This window comes from Nylanderia fulva, unplaced genomic scaffold (genome assembly GCF_048542155.1).
Source record: "Nylanderia fulva isolate GAGA-0341 unplaced genomic scaffold, ASM4854215v1 Scaffold1, whole genome shotgun sequence".
Lineage (NCBI taxonomy): Eukaryota > Metazoa > Arthropoda > Insecta > Hymenoptera > Formicidae > Nylanderia > Nylanderia fulva.
In genome coordinates, this window is record NW_028189192.1 from 4,862,868 (window position 1) to 4,883,798 (window position 20,931).

Below are 20,931 nucleotides of genomic sequence, written 5' to 3' on the forward strand. Positions count from 1 at the left end.
ATCCCGGCGGCACGGTCTTTAAATCGCGAGTATTAATCCGCTCTCGAACAAGCTACTCGCGCAAATTTATTGAGTTGTGGGTAACCAAAATCCTTTCAAAGTGATTATGTCGCCGATATTAATTACGCATTAACTGTTGTATAAAATGACAGCAATGACGTTCGTTCTACGAAGAGAGAACATCTGATGCATTTAATTACGCAAATATTTATGAGCATTTAAATACACAAGACATTTCTATATTTCGATGGGTTTTTACATTATTTTTAATATATTAATTTTCCATATTATTCTTTAATTCTACTCTCGTACGTCATCGCGGAATCAAAGGCAGAACTTTTCCGGGTCATTATCCGGTTAACTCACGACTAATTATAGTTACCAATTAGCGTAATTAATATATTAATTACGCTAATTGGTAGGCTGGTTCGACTACTTCGACTGAGAGAGGCATTGAATCGTCAGTTTCGCTAAAGTTTAAGAATGCGAGTCCCTCGTGAATTCTCGCTGGCCATCTTGTGTGTCTACCTTCATGATATTTATGCTGCCACTTTATCTCAAAGTAGCGGCAAGTTTGCTCGCGATAAGAGATATTTGGTGTACCCGCCGCCTAGGGACCCCTATGCAGCGACGAGAGTTCAGGTACTCAAAGATTCCTCTTAAATAAAACGCGCGACGAAAATGTGTGAGAAATTACAAATAGACTACGTCTTGTCTTGACGACATTGTTCAAGAGACTATTACTAGAGATAAATTCATTTACTTGAAAATTTACTCTTCTTCTACCTTTAATCAAAATAATTATCTTATATTTTACATGAATATTAATTAATACGCATTTTTAAATATTTCGTTTTTTCTTAGTTGATCGAATTGATATATGTGTAGATTAAAATCTTGTTGAAATATTATTATGAAAATGATGTTAGATTATTAGATAAATTAATTCTTCAATAAAAATATATTGTCTTATATTTTATAAATATTTCGCTTTTTCTTTTGATTGAATTTCTATATGTATATATTAAAATCTTGAAATATACAATTATATTAGACTTATTCGTTGTTACGTTTCAAATAAATATTTAAATGCTTTATTCGAATCGAACAGCACTTTATAACATTTCTCACAAAATTTATTCGATTTTTAAATATGAAGTTACAATAAATTGAATACATAAATCGTTCTGCTATGTTGTTCGCATTGTTTCGTGCATTATCTTTTGATAATGAACGACGCGTTTGATATGGTTTGCCGGTTATTCGAATCACATAGAGTCATAGAGTTTAGAAAGACACCCATTTTGCGATCCAATTTCGTGCGATTGAATCTCGATCGGCGGTCGGAAGAAGGACGTGACTCGTGATCTCTGGTTGTGGCAAACGCGATCGATGACACCTTCCTATATTTGAAAACCGTTCCAGTTAATCCTCGGCCTCGGTTTACCTATGGAAGTTGACGTCAGCATGATTATCGGCTATGTGATGAAATTTAATTACGCCCTGCCCTATAACGCCTCGTACTTGACGGATCCATATGTCCGCTATGACAGATCGATCAGTCGTCGTGTCGAGTCTGATGATGGGAATGACGCTTCTACGTCAAATGCGAAAGGTATCACGTTCTTTATTTGCAAAGGGTGCGAAACTAATTGAGCTATCGGGTAGCTTCTCCCCTTAGAGATTCTCCACCTTCATTATCCTCATTTATCCCTCGTCTTGCAGTAGAAGTAGAATTATTTCACGCCATCACGCTACCTTGTAACGCTATTTCATTTGTTGCTTTGTTGCAGAATAATTATAATCGCGTTAACAATTTTTCTCATGTTAAATGGATTTTAATTATCGCGTGTCGAAAAAAGCAGAGGGAAATGAACCAAAATCATCGGTTTTGTAATTGATTACAAATGCGGATATAACTTTTTATCGGAGAGAAACTGTCGATATCTCAAATTGGCAAAAATACACGTCCAATCATACTCGTATTTAATTAATTGAAATGTAAAGTTTTTATCTCAGCAGCCACATTGGGACGTTTCCTGGGCTTCTGATTAAAGTGTTTTTATGATCCTTTTGCTTCTCGAATCGACATGTATATGTTCGAACGAAGACGCTTAAATGTTTAAGAAAACGTGGGATTATGTAAAAAAAAGTGGCGTTTACGTCAAATCCATCAAGAGGTCCTTGAATGAAATTTCATCCTTTGAAATCTAACAAGTATTTCGGAGGGTCGATAAACGAGACTTAATATATAAGTCGGATAAGACGAAGATCCTTTCCTTTTTATACATATTAATAATGCTACTTTTGTTGCGTGCCTATCTTGCGATACAATGGACGTTCTCCTTAATTCTACTTCTTTATCGAAGAGAACTTTCTCTCTCATTCACTTTGATCTAGTTAATCCAAGTTTAACACAGCTTGGGTCTTTTCTCATTTCATTCACCGTCACTATCTTTTTACTTGTATATCAGATTCATAATGAATTTGAACGGTCTTTAAGAATCTTTCTTGAGATATTAATCGTTTTTGATAGTAATATAAAAATTTTCTCAGTCTGTAATATCGCACTTATTTCAATTAAACAGCATATAAAAATATAACAATGTATATATTATGTTACATATAAGATAGCACATAACGTGTTATCAAAAGATTATATAATAAAAAATAAATATATTTTAATTAAAAAAAAATGTACATGCATATATGTATGTTAGAATTAATTAAAAAGATCAATAAAAAATTAAAAAGTCATATTCTATATAAATAATTTACAAAGTCGAGTGTATCGAGACTTAGAAAATAAAAAGAAAGAAAAATAATATACTTTTTAGTTTGCATTTTAATTTCATATTCCTAATTTATATCATCTTTTTCATATAGGTACGTATATTTTATTTTCATCTTCGTTATTATTTTTTCAGGTGAAGCAGCTCTGATATCGAGATGGGAATTCTACGAAATCCTCGAGTCGATCTTCGAGTCTACGCGCTCGGGCAAAGCCTGTCTCTTAAAAAGCATTTGCGAGGCCGCGGCGGTGCCTTTCGGCCAGAGGAGTCACACTCTGACTGCACAACTCGCTCATATTTTCCTCACGTAAGCGTTAATCCGGCAAGTAGTCTCTTAGAATAATCTTCACTGAGCCCAACATAGCTGCGCGATTAAGGAACTGTTACGTTTACCGCACTATTGTCGCAGCTTAGGAACGCGGCTAGTTCATGCACGGCCGTATTATGTGATGCATCCGGACTCTCACGTGTACACATACGCTTACAAGACGTTTATTCAGAATGGGAAAATTATATATTATATTTGTGTAATGGGATACGTTCCGCGTGTATTTTATAATAACAGCGAGTATTTGTTACTTTATTGAACAACATTTTATTGATAAACTGCTCGATGTGACAAACATGATTGGGCGTTTTTCAAAGTCGGTTTATTAAATATTTTATAATGTGACTAAATCTCAACCGTAAAGATCTGAACGTTCTGTAAAAGAAATCAAAGCTTACAACACTTGAAAAGGACAAAAACAGATGGTCGAAACGTAGTGTACGATTCCACAAAACAATATATATACAGTCAGTTTGGTTGAAATAAAAAATCTTATTTATTGAACAACGTTATATAAAGCGTCTCGCTATATAAAAATATTTTTGTAATATCGATGCAATAAGATTTTTGCGAAATAAAAGTGGTGTTATAGTTTAAGATTATAATACAATATTCTAATAGTGTAAATATTTCAGGCCTTCCACCACATCTGAATCATACGGGAGTGTCTTTGATCAAGAATATCACGCCGCAGAAATCGCAGGACAACGAGATCCCAGCAACTGCGACAACTTATATCCCGAATGCGCGGAAAGCCTCTTGGATTATTTCACCGAAATCTATTAAAATAACTGTGCCATTCCGGTGTTCTTATTTTAACGTTATATTTTAGCGTTACATCACAAAGTTATTTATATCAGATCTCTAGCGCAGATCTTTATCGCGTCAACAGAATTGATCGAGACCTGTTTGGTCGTACAATTGTCTGAGAAAACGTAATTTGTCACACAAATTTTCTATTTTTAATTTCACGAAATATTTCACATTTACTAATCGCTAATCAATGATCCAAGAGCCAGATTTATTGATGATTCATTGCGGAAAGATACTGAACGATTCAATTTCCATTCGCGAAACTTCATTCGCTGAAATTATTCAATTCTCAATGCGCGCAACTCGTTAAATTAAATTAAATCTGAGTTATACGTATGTAACACGATGCTTTCCGAAGTATTTCCGATATAAATCCTCGTACGCGAAATGCGCGAGAGTACGGTAAAAAAAGAAGAAAAGAAAACAATTTGCTCGAGATTGTAGACGCAAACGAAGTATCCGTTTTAATAACAGTTGCGTTGCACCGCGACTGATGATTAGTAGCCGGTCTCTCCGGCTTCTATAAATTTCGAACCGGTCATTTTCTCCTCGCATGCACCTGTTGTCGAGAACGGGAATATTGGCAATAACAAACCCGATAACTGCGTCACGTTCCGATCGCGTTTGGACGCGACTTTTATATATATATTTTTCGCTTCCGCGCGCGTATCTCTTTTCGCTCGCTCTCATTTTGCCTCCATTGTCCTGTTTCTTAATATTTGTAATATTAGGTTGGACGCGAGATCGTGCGAGATCGGAGCCTGCAACTTATTTTTCTACGAAGGAGCCAACGCACGTTTCAACCTACATTATGTGCACTGGTTGCCCTGCAAACATTGATTGTAACGATGAATCTTTCTTACGATGCTTAGAAGAGACTCATTTTGAGCGACAAAATCGACACGTATTGTTGATTCTGACGCAGTATAATTAATTTTTTTCTATAAATGTGTTTATATGAACACAAAAGAAAATAAAAAACGTGATTTTTAATAATTGTATATTTATACGAAGAGCGTGTTATGTGTACTACAAGTTTCTCGAAAAGTAATAAAGAATCTCGATATTACAAAATAATATTATAGAACTTCAGAGAGAAGGCGTGGAATCGAGAATCTCGATATTATGGCATCCAGATAGAGAAACGTGACGCGAAAAATAGGATTCGAATTGTGCTAGCGATCACGCAATAAAAAAAGGTAAGCACTATGTCGCTGTGGGGCCCTCGACAAGGGTTCAAGGCTTCAGGGAGACGGTAATAAAAAAGAGAACGGCATTCTTCTACAAGAATTGAACTAGCCGGGTTTATATATCACTTACATATTCTGTAAATCTAGTTTATTATCTCAATTATATTATTTTAATCTATTGGTCGCTTTGATTGAATCCACAATCTTTTTTTTAATTCATTTTAGACAATATATAATTCATGATAAAATTTCGGACAGAATTTTCTATTTATAATTTTATGTATCACATAATAAAGGTAGAAAAATATGAAAGACAATTACAACAATTTAAAATTCTGTCTGAAATTTTACCGCAAATTATAAATCATATATGAAGTAACTTTATAGAGATAATTTTTTTGTAAGGAATTAATTAATTTTTAACTTAACTTTAGCTAATAACTCGAAAATTGTTAATAGATTCATATCATTAATAAAAAAATTAGAGCGAATATAAAATTAATGTAAGATTCCGATTGATAGAAATTTTATCTTTGCTTTATTAATTTTATTCGAATTACGTATCGTGTTAGCAGTATGCCATTTTCTAATCTTGTGGACAACCAGAACCATCCGTTCTTTATCGAGTGGACGGAGCAATTGGTTTGGTTCACATGTATTGCCGTGGAATGTACTGCCGTGTATTCTGCCACGAAATTGAATTACAACTCCAGAACGACGTAATAAAACCCACCCTTGTTCGCCCGTCGTTGGGACAAGTGTAAGAAGAAACGAATCAACCCCCAACTGTCTTCCAGAAAGGTTCGTTATCGATCAGCGACAAACAAGTTTCTGATTCGCGCTATAGAAATTTAACGATTTAATCACGCAGACGTTGAAAATATTCTAATGCAAATTTTAATGCGTGATAAATATATTGATACGATTAATTTTTCTATTAAAAAACGAGCGTTTATCTCTCGTCATATTGTAAAATTAAGCTCGCACAACAGATGGTTATATTAATATAATGATTTTAAATGAAATTTATAGGTATAATGCGGTACACATCGCGCGAAAGAATCGAAACGCTTTTGTTCTGCTTTAGGTTTATAGCGCTGTTAATCATTCATTTTCAAGCACTTCTAAGGTACTGACGCGAACAATGGATATTTTTTTCAATTTTCGTTTTAAGTGGCACGTACAACCGGGCTACTGCGGAAAATGGAGCCCCCGATAACCCCCATTGTTGACCAGCGTGATAAACTGACCCCGCATACGTCTTCTTTTGTTTCAGAAATACCCCGCGTGCTCTGTTACGTAACCATTTATTTTTCGTCCAGCGTTGATTTGGTGCATTGTATAAACCCAGCCTCTTCCGATATAAAGAGGAATGATTGAAACCGTGAAAATGTTGTCTACCACGCTATCAAGGATACCTATCTTTATAATCTTATTAATTTCAATTTTTTAATTCTCCCATAAAAAGTGATTAACCCTATATTGTACATATTCAATTATATAATGTACAAGAGCACATTTTACAACGATTATATAATCAAATGCAACACGAGATATAGAGGCGGCAGATTTTGCAGATAAAAAGTTCAGTGTTAACATGAGACAAATTTAGAATAAATTATTTAATTTCGAATCAATATTTTATTTTATTAAATCCTCCGTCCTTCGTCAAGGGACAAATGAATGTTGTTTAGCCGCACGTGCGGCCTATTTGGGGTATAATATACGTGTGTCACGCATTTTGCATTTGCTTTTCAGGCCCGAAGACGAAGGGTTCGGGTACATAATGCAGGTGAGTTTTATGAGATCGTACGACCCTCCGTTGTGATTCAATTTAACGCCGATAAACGCGAACTAGCCAAGATTTTACAACGTGTTCCGAGATTACGAGAGCGAGTTATACACTAAACCTTCTTCTCTCGTCGCGATCGCGACATACTTTGTCTATCCTCGCACAAATTTCGCATCGAGATTTCATTTTATCGGAATCCTTCGCTTATGAAGGCCCGGGATATTTATGTAAAATATTTATTGCCATCTGTTGCCGATCGTGAAGATCGGCAGCTGAAAATAAGATTCAAGTTATCTTGATATTATGGTAATCGGAAAAAATTATCTCTTTTTTTTTATATTTCATATTTTTATTTTTATATTTTATCGAATATTTTATATTTTTTTTTTATATTTTATCGCACACTGGAAAGCGATATGTATGTATATATTTCAAACCATCCTCCCTTTTTTCGTTATATAACCGGAAAGAATCTACCTTTGACCTTTTTTATATTCCATTGTAGCTATAATTCTTGAAGATTATTAAATAAATAAATAAATAAATAATTCTCCGAGAAAAGCCGACGTCGCATTGTTGGTTCACGAAATACGGTATTCCCTGCGTGCGACTGAAGACAAACTTAAGCTAGGCCGGACTTAAAGAGCAAGATATTGCTCCGTTTTCTTTCCTTTTCTCTTTCTTCTTTTTTCACGTAATACGACTTCGATTTGGATCCGGGTGGGTTACGGCTTCTCGCGCCGCTCTTATCGAGTTTTCTCTCGCGACGCTATCGGCAAAGTGCCGATCCATTCGTTCTAGGTGCCGTATTAAGGCGATATCATAACGAAATGGAGCGCAAATGTACTCTTCCTTTTGCGGTTCTTCGATGCGATAGATTTTTTTTCTGCGGGCGGCGACCCGCAGGGTCAGTGAACTCACTTTGGCACTCGACAGTTTGCGAAAGGATTCGCGAAGCTGGCGCCGATTTTTTATAAAGCGAGAGATGGAGAGAGAGAGAGGGAGAGACTTCTCCAGCATCCATGAAGGAAAATATATGGTTACTGCAGCTATGTGCGTGACGTATCGATTGTAAGAGAGGCTGATAAAACGGGAAGAAATAGATTTGAAGCAAAAACTTTCCAAATCTTTTATAATACAACATATTTCCTCGACACATAATATTCTTTGTAAATGTAAATAAGAACAGATTTGAGAAAATTAATTATTTAATTAATTAATTAATTAATGAAGTCCCTCTTTCGAAATAACTTTCGTTATAATTTTCCATGTTGACAGAAATAATATTAATAATATTATATATAATTCCAGAATAAACTCAACTGCAGCAATTTCTAAATTTATCTATTAGCTCGTGCACATAGATTATAAAACAGTATTTCTAACAAGAAGAGAATTAGATGAAATGTTTACGACTATCGCATGATCACATTAGGTTTATCTCGTTTATCCGTTTCGGCAAAAGTTCGAGGAAGGAGATTAAATCGCTCGCTTATCTCTCGTAGCGTTAATAATTCTTCCTCGGCAATAAGGCCGATTAAAGCTCGCTCCGTCGAGATGCGAATTTATTCCTCCGCTAATATTTCGCGTTCCGGTGAATATTTAATTCGCACGAGGACGGTGTCGCGTGTGCGCGGAACGAGCGAAAAGAAGTGTCGTCGGGACTTATTAACGGTGAGACACGTTGCATTCGCAATTTCGCACGATTACCACCGATTTACACCGCAACGCGGGAGACTTCAAATATTTGTCCGAGACGCGTTTACAGACAGAGACGCGCATTACGAAAACCGGTTCCATTATGCATGCGTCGACGCTGAGCGAAGAGGAGGAGTAGGTGGAAATTGCTTGTGCTTCTCGCCGGATTACGTAAATGGTCTTCGAACCCGGCCGCAATTCGACTCCCGGGAACCGAAGCAAACATTTGCGGCCCGAGATGTTGAACGCGACACGCGCGTGCACCGAAAATGATGCCTCCGTAGTTCGCCGTCTTCGGAGTCGGCGACAAAGTCGAGCTTAATCAGAGAGATTGGGGAAGCTCGTCTCGTCGTGACTAGTAAACCCCGCGATCGGAAAATGATCGTGTCGATCGTTCTCGCCCTACTCCTGTTTTGTCAATCGATCAACATCGGCGGATGCCTCCTGGAGAGCGAGGCTCGTGTAAATAACACGAGCGAGCAAATCTCACAGCGCAGAATAAGAAGGAGTCTTACCTATCCCGATCCGTCCATGCTCCTGGTACGTAATCGATCGATCGGAATTATTATCGATTATAGCTGATAAGAAAGTTGCACGAGTTTGATACTTTGTTGGAAAGAAACAAGTTTGGACGAATTACGCGCATCTGTCAGTAATGTATGGTTATTATGTTGTACTTTTATCGCGATACGCGGATAGACCGGAGCGTCTAGTTTTGATTATTTCGGGTAATTAAAACGGGACCGACCGTTCGTTAAGCTTGTCTGTGAAAATGAATACACACAGCCCTTTCTCTTGCGCACGTGCTCCGCCCTTCGTCGTTCATCCAATTTTCAGGACAGCGTGTTTCCACGCAAACACACCACAACGGTCTCGCATGTCGACGATGGTCTCGGCCTTTGAACAAATGGGCGCGAAGAAAATCGAGCAGCACGAAAATCGTTATTCGCGGCTCGGCTTTTTTCCTGTTCTTTCGACGACATGAGTAATTATTTTCGCCTGCCGCGAATGACGTTGCCGGGAAAAATTATTAGACGGCCGACGTTTTGACAGTTCGGCGCATCATATCTTTTGTGGTTCGTTCAATTTTCGCGAGACAGTCGACTGGAAGGAGGAAAGGGTCGAAAGAGGACTTTTATAAAGGAAATAAACCACAAACACACACGTTACTATATGAGTAGCCTCTCGTGTATGAATTTCGATAAAACCGCGAATTTTCAGGGAAAAATTTGGGACGATGTGTCTGGTGAGGACAGGTTAACGAGATATTCGTCGTAGCTTTTGTACGAGATCGCTGAAGAACGTTTTTACATATCGTGCCTATGAGATTGCCTCGGTGAACGAAATCGATACATTCCACGAGTCGTTGACAGATCACCGGTTGGATGGGAGAGGAAGAACGACCTTCATTATCCGCGCTTTAATTAAAGACAGATCAATCAGACCGACGAGTTAAGTCAGAGAATGGTGTTTGGAGAATGCATCTTCGAGTTTCAATGCGGCAAGCGAGAGTGTTTATTCTTATATATTCACATTAACATTGTGAGAATACTTATATATATCTATATATATACACGAGAAATACTACGTTTGCCCAAGATTAACAAGCTTCCGCCGTAGCTTCGAAATACATTTATTCAGCAAACACGTGTAATGAGAGAATACATCTCGTTAGTCCGTAAACAAACTTTTCATTTAGATTTCGCAGTAGCAGGGTTGTGCCAAAAATTGGACGTATTAAATTCATAATCGAATAAGCTGTAGTTTAAACTTTATTAGAACCCTCTCCACGTGTCATCAAAATATTCCCCCGAGTCTTAAAAATATCACATATTTTTAATCCTTGAAATTTCGTATAACATGTAATAATTTTAATTTATAATCCGACACAATTTTTGCAATAGAGATTTTTAAATTCAACTCGCAGAGAAATCCAAGTTTCTATCGAGATGTATAGTGACTATGATATTAATTCTGGAGAATATAGCTCGTATTTTCCGACGCAAAGGGATTAGTTGCATTCGCGCCGGAATTACGCTCGTACGATACGTTCGCAATCAATTATTCGCGCATAATGTCGGGTGCGAACGGCCGGCATTGTTTACCCGGCAGAAAAGTGGTGAGGGGGAGGAAAGGGGAGAAATACTGCGTGTCGGCTCCCCTTTTTTTCGTCGGCGCGCATTTTCTCTTCCGGCGAACGCCGAGATACTCACCGCCCAGATACTCGGCGGCGGAACGCGATTCCACGCGGAAATTTGCGGTTTTATCGGAAATTCATACGAGGGGCGGAGCCCGCATGCGAACCCGACGCGGAAATTGGATGAACTTCGTACGATCGTCCGGGATTCATTGCGAGTCGCCGTTCGCCGTGTACCGGGTGTCCCGAAATAATTCTGCCTTTGTCTTCTTTATTGACTCGTCGATCAATTTGGAGTCGATTTTTTTCTCTCGAAAATATCAAGACTCGGAGTTATAAACCACATTGAGAAAGAGAAGGCTTCTCGCAAAATAAATCGAAGGAAAGCCAAATAATCAAACTGCGCTCTCCAGTTCATTTCAACGGAGTTTACTTCAATAACAAGTTTTATATCTCGATACTTAGTTATATAACAAGAATTTATATATGTGTGTGTAGTACGAAAAGTTGAAAAGTTGCGGTAAACGAAGACCTTTCTCGACATTTTCACGAGTAGTCGACTTTAAATCGATCAAAGAATCTGTCTTTAAAGCGATATTCAGTAGATACCTTACATATGAGGAAAAAATTATATATAGAGAGGTGCAATAAATAATAAGTTTAAACTACACTTTTACAGCTGATTCTTGGCCTGGGCACTCCGTTGCAGCTGGATCGCGAGAGCATAATCGTGGGTGTGTTCACGAAAATGTGGTACTACATGCCGACCAACGCCACTGATTTTACGGAACCGGGGGTGTATTACACAAGAACCAGCAAAAGCAGGTGGAGTTTTTACAAGGTGTTCGAAAAGATGATGACTATGTACGGTTTTGGCGGTAAAGAGTGTTTGCTAAGAGCTATTTGCGAGGTGGCACATGTTCCGTTTGACATTCACCATGGATTGCTGGGACAGTTGGTGCAGACTTTTCTCAAGTAAGTAAATCATGTTTTTTTTTTTATTTCATACATTTGAATTTCCATCTCGAAATCTGCATTTTTTTAAATACGAACATGATTCTTACAAGAAAAAAATTAAATTGAATTGTATCAGATTGAAATACTGTAAGTGAATCTTTTAGCAAATTTTCTTAATTCTTATTAATCCATTTGATCTTCTCAACTGCGATTCTTTTTTTTTTTTACAAAATATTAATTATGAAATATTAATAAATATATATCCTATTATATTGTACATATCTTCCTAGATACTTGATTTACAAAAAAAATTGTTATCAATAATCGAAGCAGAATTTGAAGCAGATGTTAGTGCAAAAAATCAATTGACCGCGCTGCAATAAAATATCACTGGCGCGTGTCAATTACACGCGAACATAATGTTACAGCAGGAAGGGTATTTAACAAACACCGCATCAAACACATAGCCCGGAGAGTTTCGCCGATATAAACGTATATTTTATTCCGCAATTCCGATATTTCTCAATTCCGATATGTTTGTTCGACGCAACGCAACGCGTTTTCCACGACAAATTCTGCCATTTTTCACGCGCGATCCCCAACGACGAATGTGAAAAAAATTCCATGGAATTCCAGGCCCTCCAGTACCGAGGAAGAATACGACGAGTACGGAGACCGGGAGTACCGGGCGGCCGAACAGCTGGGCGAGCAGGCGGAGAAGGGTGAAAACTGCCACACCCTTTATCCGGAATGCCACAGAAGTGTGCTCGACGTGTTTTCCGGGTTGATCACGTGAAACGGAATGGAAATTTCGACGGGGACGACGAGGCGTCAGGGATACGCTAGGGTTATCGAGATGTCGAATGATATTGAGAAACGTCAGAATCCGAAAGTTTTCAAGCGATATATTATCCAAATAATCTATCAAATATTTTTTGCATATTTTATTTTCGAAGCAATCGGGACGGAAATATCGCGCATTATTTTTCTGATATTATTCTCATTATTATATTCTATTATAATACAGTACTCTTCGTAAGTTTGGAAACGCCTTAAAGAATTGCATGACAGCGATCTGTTATAAATAAAAATATTATTTAAATATTTTACGTTTATTTTATATTTTATTTATACAAAAAATCTGCACGGATCTGTCAAGAGGATCGTCTTAATTTAAGAGAAAAATTATCTAAAGAAATATTCTTTAATTAGATATTCGTAACATAAAAGAATATAAACTTAATAGGATGTTGAAAAATTATTAATTGTGATAACAAAAAATAGTCTTATCAATGGAAATTTGTTATTTATTGCACACAGTACCCTTCACAAATTTGGGAACGCTTTACATTTTACTGTTAAACAATCGCATGGCAGCGATCTGTCATAAATAAAAGTGTCATTTAAATATTTTATGATTTATTGATACAAAAAATCTACACAGATCGTTGCCATACGATTGCTTAACTGTAAAATGTAAGGTGTTTCCAAACTTATGGAGGGTACTGCATATATATATATATAAAATTTGAATGCCAGTTTGGTTTCATTTAATGTGATATATACAATAGTGTCGACAGTTTTTTATTTACAGAGAAAGAATACGTGGTACTTTATTTGTCAATAATAAATCGAACTTCGACGCCGCACTTCAAACGAGATTCCTTACCGAATAATCCATCTCTACTCGATGTTTCGTCGCTTTACGAAGAGATCGTGAAAGCGTTCCTACGTTCTTCAACGTTCCCTATTGGCATTCCTCTCTCTCTCTCTCTCTCTCTCTCTCCTGATTCGGAGTTTCATTTTCCTAAAAGTGCGCGCGGAAGAAATACAGAGTTTCGGCGGCTGGAATGCCGGCATGCGATATTAAAGGATCTTTGGCATTCGCGGAGCCGATCTGTTCAAGTTTATCGCGGTTTTTTCCGCGCTGCTTCCCGCAAATTCCCGGTATAATCAGCGGAAAGAAAAATTCGTCGAGTCGTTTCCGCTTTCGCGATTTCTTTATGCACGTTTAAAGTTGCGTGGTGAGATATTTTAAGTCACTTCTTCTTTCTTCTACGATCCTTTTTCTAAAATATATATCGCAAAAACAAAATCTTGAAGAGGAAGATTCAGTAAAGTAAAGGCTATTAATTGTCGAGATTAATCGGAAGATGGAGAACGTTTTCGGGGAAAGGATTAAAACTAGTAAGACGTATCCATCTTCGCGTAATATATGCATACTATATATGTATAATATAATATATATGTTAATTGATTCGGTGGAATGACCTTAATTTAGTACGTGTGCATTTACACGCACACGCATACACATTTCCCATAATGATGCGTATTGTAACCGCATCCATATCTATGTGGTTGCACGTGTGGTTACCGGTTAATTATTAGATAATAGAGGCGCGTACCATATATAGTTAATTATAAATAGATATTAATTTAGCCGGTGAACTTGACCTTGGCCGGACAGGAGAAAAATGCGACGTCGCAAAGCACGTGAACGACAATTTCTTACATCTGAAAAGAGAAGGAATTGTATATCCCAATTTTTTAAGACGAGCATACAAAGCTCGAGAATCACGAATAAGAATTTTGGGTAACGCTCGCTTTTGTGAACATAACAAAATATACATCCCTCGTATCTTTCGGGCATCAAAAATATTCTGTAAACGTCTTCTAAACGCGTATATGAGATTTTTGGCATCATTTGTCACGAATTCTTTGACAAAAAACAACGCTTATTGTTTCCATCTCATTATTATCGAATTTTTTTGTCCAGGTGATCTTGCGACAAAAATCCGAGACCCTTTCTTCGCGTTAATATTCCCGGGATGTTGCAATCAATTCAAGGTTCTGGATTCGCGTGGCAACCTGGAAAGCCGTTTTAGCGCGTGTTGCGGCATCGTGAACCGATTTCCTCTCCGTAATCTCCTTTTTTTTATTATTATTATGTCGCACCTCATACAGCTACGCTTCGCTATACCCTTGCGCTCGTGAAAATCTCATCTCCTCGGAGCGTCGCGTAAACACGCGGTCTTATACGCGCCTCGTTTCGCGCGTGGAAACGCTAAACGGGTGTATTTCTCTGGGGTGCACGGGTCGCGAATTTGTTTCGTGACTCACAATAGCCGCTCCTCCGACACTGCGTTGCTCCAAGATATTCTCGAGTTTGCGCGAGTTTGCGCGAGTGTCCGCAGCCGTGAAAGCTAAATTTGATGGGAAAAGTTTGCTTTCTTCGGAAACGGAGAAGGTTCGCCCGGAATTTTCGACCAATGCTCGCATTTCTATTCGTTCGCTTGCCGAGACCGAGATAATGTATGCACCTTGTAATATCACTAGGATATCTGACATCTGCTCTATAACATGTCGGTAAAATCTATTTTTGATTAATGTCTCAAGAGAAAGGTCGAAAGCAGAGAAACTCGAATAATATTAATTACAAATTGTTATTAATTTTAATATTTGCAATTTGTGTCATCGTAATCAGTTATGTTAAAAATTGGAACGATTCGTCATTATTATTGTTGAATAATTCATTTTCAATTAATTATAATTATGCAACAAATGTATTTATTACAATTAATCGTCCAATAATTATAAATTATAAATGTGATTGATAATATGTAACGAGTAGATTATACAATTTTATTAGTTGGTTTTTCCCTCAAAAAAGCTTTCTGCGAAAGGAAGGCTTACTATTTCTTTCATCGACATAAAAATGACACTAAATTTACGGATTTCTCCCCAATTGTCGATATTATTGGATATAACTTCCTTGTTTCGAATTTTTCGACGTTTCTACGAGGTATCGAGATATTTTCGTGCTTCTCATTCGACTGGATACACTTGTCTCCGAGGTCGGTCGTAGTGAATAGAAACGATTTATTGCCGCGCGACATACGCTCTGCGACGCCAATATTTTCCCCTTCTCTCCAATCCCTCGGGAGGAAGTATTACCTGACATTGGGTGGAGATTGCAAGTTTGCTTGTCGGCAAAAAAATTTGCATGGATATGATGGCATCATTTCGATTCGATCGATTGACAGCTCGGGAAATATTCGATGTGTAGACGCGCGAATTGCTGTCGTCACTGGCGACACATCATTTTTTTCTACACAAAAGCCAAGAATTTTATAACGCAACTAATTGTAAGATTAAAGTAAATTACGGTAATTTTTATTGTGTGTGTCTCTTTAGAGATATTTCATCTTGATAAACAAAATGCATTTTAACAAAAATAATCTGTCCACTTCTGATCTAATATATGTATAAATAATAATTTTAAATGAATCGATTAGTATTTTAATACTTTACAAACAAAAATCGATATTTTAATCTTTATTTTATACATATAATATAATATTAAAATAAATAAATGTGGAGAGAGAAAAATGATTTAAAGCATATATTAAAAATAAATTGCTATTTATGAAAACAAACTGTTCTCTTTCACATCAAGAGGGATTTTGATACTCGTGAAAAACATCCGGACATTTTGAAAATAATATAATCTTTTTTGAGAATACAACTCTTAAAATAAATAAATGTAAATATTTTATGTGTCTATATGTATATAAAATGTTCTCTTGCATAATAAAATATAGTTGTTCTGCATACACAAAAAATATACAATTGTATCTCGTAAATTTTTTGATATTTTCTACAATATTCGCACGATAAAAACACAAGTTATTAGCATTTTTGAGAGATTTTCAGCTATAACAACTGCTAAATGGTAAATATGTCAAAATCTTTCACATGTTGAAAAATATCTCTAAATTTGCTCTTAATTAACCTTCCTATTCATAGCAATTTTACTTCGATATCTCGATTTTGCCTTAATAAATGTACCACTTATTCCAGATCGTTGCTTCGCATCTCTCGAGATTTTCGCTTCGCTTTCAGGCTTCAATATCGCATCACTACCATCCGTATAAATTAATCGCAGCGCATCCAATTCTGTCTTGTTCTCTCCCTCTCGAGCCTCACTACACATCCTCCTCTCACCATCGCTATTTCGCCCTTAAATTTTTCGCCTCGAATTCGATGAAAATCTCTCTCTCTCTCTCTCGAGAAAGAGAGAGGAAAATTCGAAGCGAAGGCCTCGAGCCCTGACCGTTGTCCGAATTATTTCGGAGAGGCGATTTTGCGAATCAATTTGCAAAGCGCGAGATAAAAAGGAAGGAAATACGTATAATCCTATCTCTCGCATTGACACGCGCTCACGTAAAACGTTACGTGACGTATCTCGTCGGCATCAGTTATGAAAACTATGGTCTCATCTCGCGAACTTCGCTTTCCCGAGGCGGGTTGTCGGAACTAAAATTGTATTTTCAATGACCGGAAGCGGTAGGGAGAGTTAAATGGCGCCGTTGCGCCAGTGGTTGTTGACAGTGAGCGTCGGCGAGGATATTTGTTCAACGGGGGGATGGAGGGGTTGAAATTGGGAGGGAGGAGAAATGGCGTGTTGTCTTATTTGCCGCGCGTTGCTGCGCGAAATGTTGCTACTCGTCTGGTACGAAGCGTCATCCACTTAAAGCTACATCGCATCGAGCGTTGAAGATTCTACGTGAGAGTTGTTGACGCTGTTACGAGGCCTTTGGCAATCTCTGTCAGTGATGGATATTTCATATTTTTTTCTTCGAAAGTTCGAAAACTCACAATCAGAGAGACACGCTCGAGTAATATATGGAACTGACTTTATCCAAGCGAAAATCATCGACAATTTTTATGTGAAGAGAGTTATTTCTGTTATAAAAGTGATCGGAAATAGTTTACACTCTTCGCGAATTAACGTAACATTATCAATATACAAGAGAAATAGAAATTAGGAAAGATAGAAGGGTTACACGATGGGGGGAGAAATATATATATATATATATATATATATATATATATATATATAATCGTTTATATAATATTGAAAGAATATTTTAAAGTTAATCGATAGTTGATATTCCAATATTGAAACCAATACGCTTGGATTATTCACATCTGTGAACGAATAATAAATTATTCCAACTAAATTGTGATATTGCACAATTTTATCGATGATCAATTATTCCCTCTTTGTGTTGAATAATTTATATTCGTCGATAAATTCAAAAATTAAAAATTGATACGAGAAACACAATACTTATAAAAACGACTTTATTGTTGTAGTTAACTTTATTGCGCGATAAAGTGGAAATAAATGATAGAAATAATACAATAATAGAAATTATAATCAAAGCCATAGAATTTAACTTGTATTAAAAATTATTTTCAAAAGTTCAAAATCACGCTAAAATTTAAAACATCAAATATTTGATATATTTTCATATCGCATTAAAAAATTTTGCATTGCATCTCCTGCACTGTATAAGTATTTTTTTTTTATAGATCAATTATAAGGATAGAGAAAACGGAGTAAAAAACGTAAAGTCAACGTAAGCTTTTCAAAATAGTACGGTATCTTCTATGAAATCAACTACAACGAGAACTCTTCTATGCAATTCGCGTTTCCGGCGGTGGTAATCAGAGAAAATAAACTAATAAAGAGAGAGAGAGAGAGAGAGATACTTATCCCTTTGCTCGGTTAACCATCTTTTCTTCCCTTCATCCAGGACGTTATACACAAGCAGAAATGTATATCGCGCGTTTTTCGCCTTCTACAAAGGGTCGCACATTGTTGCTGAAACGAAGTTGTTGTGTGTCGTCCGCCCCAACTCATTTTGAGAGCTCATCTGAGAGATTTCATCTGTCGCGCATAGAGGCGGAAACTAAATAACGCGCGGCGGTAGTGAAATGTCAAAGTCGCGGCTTGATACATAAGTGCTTATCCAATGTACCTTCCTTGTATGACAAGGAACTAAATCAACATCCGTCGAGTAGCCCGCGTTATCTCTACACACGAAGAGGATAAAAATTATCAAACATTTTTAATCGCGAGTTTTCTCAAGACATATTTTCAACATTAAAATGTAGAAATGTATCCATACATGTGCTTTCGCATTTCTCTCGGTGTAGAGAATCTCTCGCTCTGATGGAATTATAAATTATTCGATCGTATATCCCCGTGGATATGCGAATTCGATATTCGAATATCCTGGAAAGCCAACGTCTGGATATCCGCGACGTCCATCTCGCGCCGGCAATTCGTAATTCAACGAATGATTAACCACTCTCCCAGACATTTCGTCGCGCGTGTAACCTTCGTTTCGCGTCGCGTGCGTGGATTTTCGACGGACTACAGAGGACGCGGCGTCCTGTAATATAACTGCGGATGTTCGCGCGAACATCCGCATAGCGATTACAACCTCGGAATCCATTCGTATATTTGCTCCGATTGTTACGATCCGTCTGTAAATTCGCGAACACGCGGATTTACGTCGAATTTATGCGACGATTCAATTTCTTCCTTCCTGTCGATGTTGTGCGAAAAAATTGACACAATTCTCTTTCCCTTCTTTTTTACGAAAATTTAATTGGAACCGTAAAAAGGTATTCCAAGAGAAATGTATGTCGGCAACCGCGAAATGCAATCTTTCAAAGATTTCGAGGAAATACTTCGTCAATTCGCGTTTGCGATCGACTTACAAATCCAATTCGAGACTTCTGACGCGAGTACTTATCTTCCGCGAAAATATTATTAGAATTGACAATGTCCCTCGTACTTGCCGGCATAAAGGATGCTGTTATTACTTCACCCTCGGGCGAGCATCGATCCGATGTAAGTTTCAATTTAATAGCGCATTTCCAATCAACAAAGCTTTACCCTACGAGAAGGTTCCGGACGAGCGCAATTTTCTCGGAGCACACAGTTTTTCTCGGATCAGAGATTCCCGCGGCCATTCTTTCCGAGATGTTGTATTGGAGTCTTCCTATATCTACTACACGTCTCTCGGCTTTTGGCGATAGATTTATTATCTGCAATAATTTCACCGAGTAAATTATTAAAGTAGCGTTACATACAAAATTTTGATTAAATGGCGACGTTGAAGATTTTCCTTATCCAATGTAATGTAATCATGCATCGTGTGTAAGCAATCTCGTTAATGATGTAAATACGATATCTAAAATGTGGTTCACACATGAGAGATGGAGAGAAGGACGTGTGACGTCGGATTTTTGCCTCAGATGAGATTTTAATTCAACTTCGGCCGTTAATCCCCGCCGGTACGGAAACGAAATTAATTAAAGCTGCTTAACGGATAAGACGGGCAATTATTGGATTTACAACGCTATCGCTTGCCAAGATTAAACCTGGTATACGCCGATGAATCGCCCGGCGGCGTCGCCGGCATCCACGGCTTGATGTATAGCTGCGTGTTGTGCCTCTACACGAATTTCTTTCTTTTCGTGCATCCGCCATGTTTAATCGTGTCGTGGATTTTCTCTTTTTTTCCCGCCACTCGCGCGCGATTAGAACGAAAGTTCGATTATTTTTTCAAATGTCTGTCTGCCGAAGCGTCGATTTATTCTATTCACAGGAATAGATAGGCGTTTATATTTTAATCGAGCGAATGAATAAACGCAAAAGAAAAACACAAAATTTTTATTTAATAAAAAATTTATATATATGTGGATAAGTATACCGTTTGTAAAATTTAAGAAAGGAAAGATTATTTTTTTAGAAATTGTCTGCCGATAAAACGTCGATTTGTTTTACTTGCGGGAATATGTAAGTATTCAGATTTATTCGAGCGAATAAATAAACACAGAAGAAAAACAATATTTGATAAAAAAATATATGCACATATATGTGACTAAGTCGTATAAAATTTAAGAACAAAAAATCGATTATTATTTCATAAATGTCTGCCGAAGCGTCAATTTGTTCTACTTACAAGAATATATAAGCGTTTAGATTTTAATCGTGCGAATGAATAAACGCAAAAGAAAGACACAATATTTGATAAAAAATTTATATTAATATATGTGGATAAGTATATCGTTTGTAAAATTTAAGAAAGAAAAGGTTTTTTTCGTAACTTGTCTGTCAAAGCGTCGATTTGTTCTACTTGCGGGAATATATAAGTATTCAGATTTATTCGAACGAATGAATAAACGTAGAAGAAAAACAATATTTGATAAAAAATATACATACATATATATGAATAAGTCGTTCATAAAAGTTAAGCACGAAAAATCGATTATTTTTTCGTAAATGTTTGCCGAAGTGTCGATTTGTTCTACTTGGAGCAATATATAGGCGTTTATATTTTAATCGTGCGAATGAATAAACC

At 37.0% G+C, this 20,931-nt stretch overlaps 3 protein-coding genes across 4 annotated transcripts in view; 2 read left to right on the forward strand and 1 right to left on the reverse strand.

The window, feature by feature from the left end:
* The window catches only part of LOC114931097 (uncharacterized), a 133,703-nt gene that overhangs the window by 18,079 nt on the left and 94,693 nt on the right, over positions 1–20,931 (reverse strand). The window lies entirely within an intron of this gene.
* Positions 484–3,906, forward strand: LOC114931091 (uncharacterized). Of its 2 annotated transcripts, none has more exons than XM_085479651.1 (4): positions 484–642; positions 1,426–1,615; positions 2,934–3,099; positions 3,756–3,906. In XM_085479651.1, the coding sequence occupies exons 1-4, from the start codon at positions 484–486 to the stop codon at positions 3,904–3,906; spliced, it is 666 nt and encodes a 221-aa protein (XP_085335777.1). The 2 variants fall into 2 exon arrangements, with proteins under 2 accessions (XP_085335777.1, XP_029158866.1); XM_029303033.1 differs by having other exon boundaries at positions 2,937–3,099.
* LOC114931034 (uncharacterized) lies at positions 8,992–12,623 on the forward strand. The gene is made up of 3 exons (XM_029302945.2): positions 8,992–9,153; positions 11,430–11,725; positions 12,344–12,623. The coding sequence occupies exons 1-3, from the start codon at positions 8,992–8,994 to the stop codon at positions 12,501–12,503; spliced, it is 618 nt and encodes a 205-aa protein (XP_029158778.1). The 3' UTR covers positions 12,504–12,623.